Genomic DNA, 5671 nt, shown 5'->3' on the forward strand with positions numbered 1-5671 from the left:
CCGCTCCATACACCAACTAACAGTCCTAGCGAGACAAATGTACCCGGGTAATACCCATTTTTTTATGGAGGCTTTTGAAGACGCTTCCTTTAAAACCTTACAGTTACCTCTTGGTGGATCTAAAAAGAAACACTTAAGAAGACTACAGATTGAGGGCTGGTGTTTTCCCTCCGGATATACCAGTGGTTTACGTACAAAAGACGTCTAGAAAACCAGGTGAAAAACAATCTTTCCTCATTAGCGACGACGACCAGCTACCATGGCGGCCCGTATACATAGGAACTTTGTTCTTCTTAAAATGCTAATAACAGCTCCACCCCAACAACGAAAGGCCATTTTGTGCTCAGCCTCTGATGATCTAGTATCGACTATAGCAGAGATTGCCTTCAACACTATAAAGGGTAACGTTTTGTTATCCACCCGGCAGCTAGGCGCTTTAAAAAAATAAAAAACCCTCCTTAAAAAGCTGAGTAACAAGAGGTCGTCTATAAAAACCAAAAGAAAGCTTTTAAAACAATCTGGGGGTTTTATAGGCGCACTAGTAGGTTTGGCATTGCCTCTGATTACTAGGCTTTTAGGGGGTGGTTAATGGAGCATGCCCAAAAGATGTATTTGGTTGACAAACGCCAATTGGAGGGTATAAGTACTCCGAAGCGGGAAGAAGCAGATACCCGAAAATCAGCCACTTTAAGGCTCGACTCTGAAATGCAAGAGGTTTTAAAACGGCATGATTTATGAGACTATGATAAGGTGGGGCTCTATTCAGCAATTCTACAAAAATACTTAACATACTTTAGACAGGCCAAAAATGAGAAAAATAAACTGACGTTGTACATGCCCCCCGAAGACCCTGCAATTAGCTCTAAACCCTCCCTATCAACCTCTACCCCGGATCCTATTGTAATGGAAGTTTTGGACACTATTAACCCCCGTTATCGGAAAAATGCAGAACTTTTGCTGAACAAAATGGGAAGTGAAAAAAATGTGGCAACATGGAACAACAAGGGAGAATTTGTCTATAAAGGAACAGTTGTTAAAGGATCAAATGTTCATGATTTAGTTTGCAGCATTACCAATCCTCAGGCTTTTGGAAGACACACAAAACCTCGAGGGGGGACCTGTTTATGCAAGCAGCTGCCGGTGTGAACCTGCCCGCAACCTTAATTGGAAATATGGGACATCGCGAACTGTTGGAAAATTTAAAAGACTCTGAGATCAAACCCCTAACATCAGCTATTGAATCATCTGAAATGTGAATAAAAAAAATAAATCCAGTAAACGCGCCTCTTGGTTTAATGTGTAACCTCTTTTTTCTTTAACACATTCTTTAACCGTTGTAAAATATGTATGTACATGTATATTATTTTTAAATAATATTAGCTTTCCATTCTGTAAAAAAAAGGTTATAATTACAATAAACATTATTCATACTTTCAAATGCGTTACGTCTAATCATTTCGATCATGTCTAACTATGTATGCTTATAAAATATTAAATAAATGAAAAATAAGACAATAAATTGTGCTTATTTATATGTGTACACAATTTTAAGGTTTAGTAACAAGAGTACATTTTTGCCAACGATCAAAAACATTTACATGGGATCTCCAAAAGCTGTTCTTATTCTCAAAAGCAGTAACCATGACATCATGTTGCCGGAGGTCCAGTGAATAGGTCTGCATAACCCTTATCAGAGAGTGTTTCTCAGACATGCTAGATACAAAGTAACAGGAGTGCTGTCCACACGTGATGTCTTCAGGATGTTGCACAGGTGTTCTATTATAATGTATGACGGGGCTATATCCCTCACATAGTCCAGGATTGCGCCTCGGTATATGGGGTGGCTTGGGAAACACCCCAAGCTGTCAGACGGTTATTGTATCCTTGTTTATAAACATACCTATCCAATGGGTGCCTTCCTGATCTTGGGGATCGGTGTTCGCCACAAGACTAATGGGTCGCTCATTACTTATGTCTCTTGGAAGGTTATCACATGAATACACACCCTTGAATGTTTTCTTAGCGCGTTTGTCTTTACTTAGAAAACATTTGATCTGGTAAGTATCCATTACATGTCGTACAATACTTGTTGATTGTTGAGTTCCATAACCGAGTCAAATAGAGCCATATAAATTTGATTCACAGTGTTGGGTAAATTTGCAGCAAAGCGTACCTCTATGCGTAGATTACCATTCCTAATAAGATTATAATGGCCGGTTGATGTATTATCAGGTCTCAAATCAAAAGCTAACAGAGTATAACCCCCATCATAATCATCACGGGGTATCACAAAACCTTTATCATGCAAGTGTTTACCGCTGATGGAGACAAGTCCCAAATACTCCCCAATTGTATTTTTTTGTTGAAAACTGGGGCTGCAGGCTTTAGACGGTATAACGATCCCGTCTTTAAAAAGAGCTGCGTAGTTGATGTTGTAATGTTTAAAATTAAAAGGGTTGCTGGCGTAAGCCCCAGAAAAAGCTGTGTTGTCCACAAAACCAATGATGATTATTTTCGGTAACTGTCTAAGGAATAAGTTATCTTGAATGGCGACACAGTTACCCGCTGGAACACTGAACATTTTCAAAGATGTCCGCTCCACCGGATATTTTAAGTTTGATACTTGTGGAGCATCAGCATGAGCTAATCTGACCGTGGGGGACACATTCACCCTTTTAATAAATAAACTAGCTGATACTATGATCAGCTTGTAGGGTTCAGCATCATCGCTGTTACGGCAAAAAGCATCTTTATTTCTAGAAAGTTTAATTTTCAGATCAATGCCTTTTACCATTAGTTTCTCCTGGAAAAATAGATTGGAGTGTAGACGGCCTAGTAAATCAAAATTTCTGCTCCCTGTGGCATGTGCCGCTCTTTTTATAAAACCAGCATTAGCCCCATCTAGAGCATAATCCTCCATATGGCCTGCTGTGTCCTTATAAAAAAGCCCCGCTGTAAATTGAGTGTCCAAAGCGTCATTACTGTAGTTCAAAATGCTTTCTATATAGGCCCTATAGGCGAACATGTTGCCGCTCTGTGTAATCAGACGGTCGCCTAGAGTAATATACACCTGATTAAAGAGGGTAGCCACGGGGTAAGCAATCGTAGCAACTTTAGCCGTTGCTGGGATAGCTGATCCATCAGCCTTTGTTATTTTACAAGTGAGGTAAAGTAACGTGTCATTTAAATCCAGGTACATATCTGTTGAGCCTGATATGTAAAACTCTATAGGCGCTAGTGGAGATAGTGCAGCAAGCGGAGCGACTTCCATATAAAAGCTGTTTTCGATGCTAGTTTGTGTCGGGGGTACAGCAAACAGATCGAGTTCAGATTGAACATATTTCCCCGACGCACAATGGATAAACGCCATCTTTTAGAAAATATTGATGCCGGGGCTAGTTTTATTTTTCTTGGTCGATCTGTTCTTACGAGTTCTTTTTCTCTTCTGAGCAGTTTTCGTTGCTGATCCTGGTTTTTTATGCGGCCCTGGAGGCCCCCATCTGTGCGATGTTTTCCTTTTTCTTTTGTTTGTGTTTTTTTTCACATAAACCAGGCCAGAACCCTCTTGCGGTGGTTGGTTAAAACGATTTGCGATGGAAGTTGTAGCCGTAGACACCACATCCTTAGCAATATTTGTAGCTGCTGTTTTCACATGTGGCTTGGCTAATTCAAAACCCTTTCGTAGAAACGGCATAGCCCTTCGAATGAGGCTTCTAAAAATACTTCCTAAACCAACGGGCGCCCCTTGAAAGTAAGGTTGATTGCCATAACCAGCTTGTCTGTGGTAATAATCCCTATAAAGGTACGTCTCCCCATAGTTTTTCATAAATACAATGTTTTTAATAGTCTTTTTCTCTCCTAGGACGGAGGTGTAGTTTCACTAGGACCTTCCCGTATTTAAATGACACCAACTCCCCCTGATCATTCCTTATCTGTATATTGATGGTGTCAAAATGACTCTTAGAAACCGGTATATAATCAGGTTTAATATATTGTATATTAACAATGCCATTATTTTCACCTTTCACCTGGGCTGTTCTCATTAGGGGGGCGTAGGAGTCACTGACCCTTTGATATTCTACTATATCACTGTAGATCATAAGACTGTAAAAGCCCCCATCAATATCAGCACGTGTTCTGTCCAAATCTTTAATACTTTTTACATGTTGAACGCTTCCCAAAACCTGAAAAAGCTTCCCAGTACATATAAACCCGGTGGTAAGATCCTTCGATTTTAGAAAAACTTTTCTCTGCAGCTTATCCAGAAACAACTGTATATCAGAATAGCGTTCAATGTTTGTGAGACTTTTATTGATTGCCTCTAACAAAGCTTGTATACTGCTGTAAAATCCAGAAGGAAAGCCGGCGTGTAACTGTAACACTCTAATCTGATAGTCCAGAATGAGATATAAAACTCCACTAACCTGGTCGGAAAGCCGGAACCGGGACAGCAGCGGCGGAATTGAAAAGCCTCCCTGAGAGTCCTGAGACCCCCACTCTGCTGGAAGGGAAGAAAGAAACTTCAACAGGAAGAGGCAGGACCCCCAGGGAAACCCTCAAGGGGGAAAAAACCCTAGGTGTGTTGTCGGAGATCCTTGCAGACAGGTGGTTTATCCAAGGCGCAGACCTCCCGATTTGATGGCTGTATCACAGGTTCTAACGGGAGAAAACAACAGGTGAATATAGGAGGACAGCGGAATGATAGAATCGATTGGGAGAAGAGAGGGGTTTCTTACGGATGGATTTGGAGGAATCTAGTTGTTGCTGAGAGGTGGAGGGTTCTCGGAGTGAAAGGTAGAGATGGTTGGAAGGAAGCGCTGGAAGGGCACACTATAAGGTAAGAGAGAAAAAGGAATGGTAGATACCATGCAAGATTGAATACACTAGAATAGGGAGAGCCTAGAGTTCGAACTTACGGAGCGTCCTGAAATACAGAAGCGACGCGCGAAGGCGAAAGCCTTCGGTTCTGATATAGCGTCACATGACATGTCGTAATAGTCAGCTGGTTGCGTGGAAGAATCATGTGACCTGTCCTTGACGTGCACTGATGACGTGGAACCACAGTACCGCTAGAACTGGTGGTATTGACAGAAATAGATCGCGCATCTGCACAACAAAGCGCGGAACTGCACATTTTCCACCTATGTAAGTGTACAAAGCAGCGATGACGAAAAGGTGTAACAGTATGCCCTCTCTTCCTGGGGGGCGATCCGGGCTTCCCCGGGTGTAAACGAAAGAAACGTTGAATCAAAAGGGGAGAGTGAACACCAGAAGCAGGTTCCCACGTTCTTTCAGTCGGAGAATACCCCTTCCAGTCAATAAGAAATTGTAGTTGACCCCTGCGGTAGCGGGAGTCACATATACCGGCCACCTCATATTCTGTCCCGGTATCAGTGATCACCGGAGGTGGAATGGTCTTTGTGGAGCGTTGGAAACGATCAGCTACAGTTGGTTTCACTTGAGATAGATGAAAAACAGGATGAATGCGAAACCAGGCCGCCGGGAGAGCCAGTCGAACTGCTGCCGAGCCTACTTTAGATACCAACTTGAAAGGACCAAAGAACCTAGGAGATAATTTAGAAGGGACTAAGTGTTTCGGAAGAAACCGAGAGGCCAACCAAACCTTGTCCCCTACTTGTAGTTCTGGAAATTTGCGTCGATGTTGGTCTGC

The 5671-nt window shown here is 42.1% G+C and overlaps 1 protein-coding gene across 1 annotated transcript; it reads right to left on the bottom strand.

Annotated features, from left to right (window-relative positions):
• Nucleotides 1-2068: 2068 nt before the first annotated feature.
• LOC138472693 (uncharacterized protein F54H12.2-like) lies at nt 2069-3370 on the bottom strand. Its single transcript, XM_069610983.1, has one exon. The coding sequence runs from the start codon at nt 3368-3370 to the stop codon at nt 2069-2071; it is 1302 nt and encodes a 433-aa protein (XP_069467084.1).
• Between the last annotated feature and the right edge of the window lie 2301 nt (nt 3371-5671).

The sequence above is a fragment of the Ambystoma mexicanum genome, chromosome 8, assembly GCF_040938575.1.
Source record: "Ambystoma mexicanum isolate Mex_15411 chromosome 8, UKY_AmexF1_1, whole genome shotgun sequence".
NCBI classification, from domain to species: Eukaryota; Metazoa; Chordata; class Amphibia; order Caudata; family Ambystomatidae; genus Ambystoma; species Ambystoma mexicanum.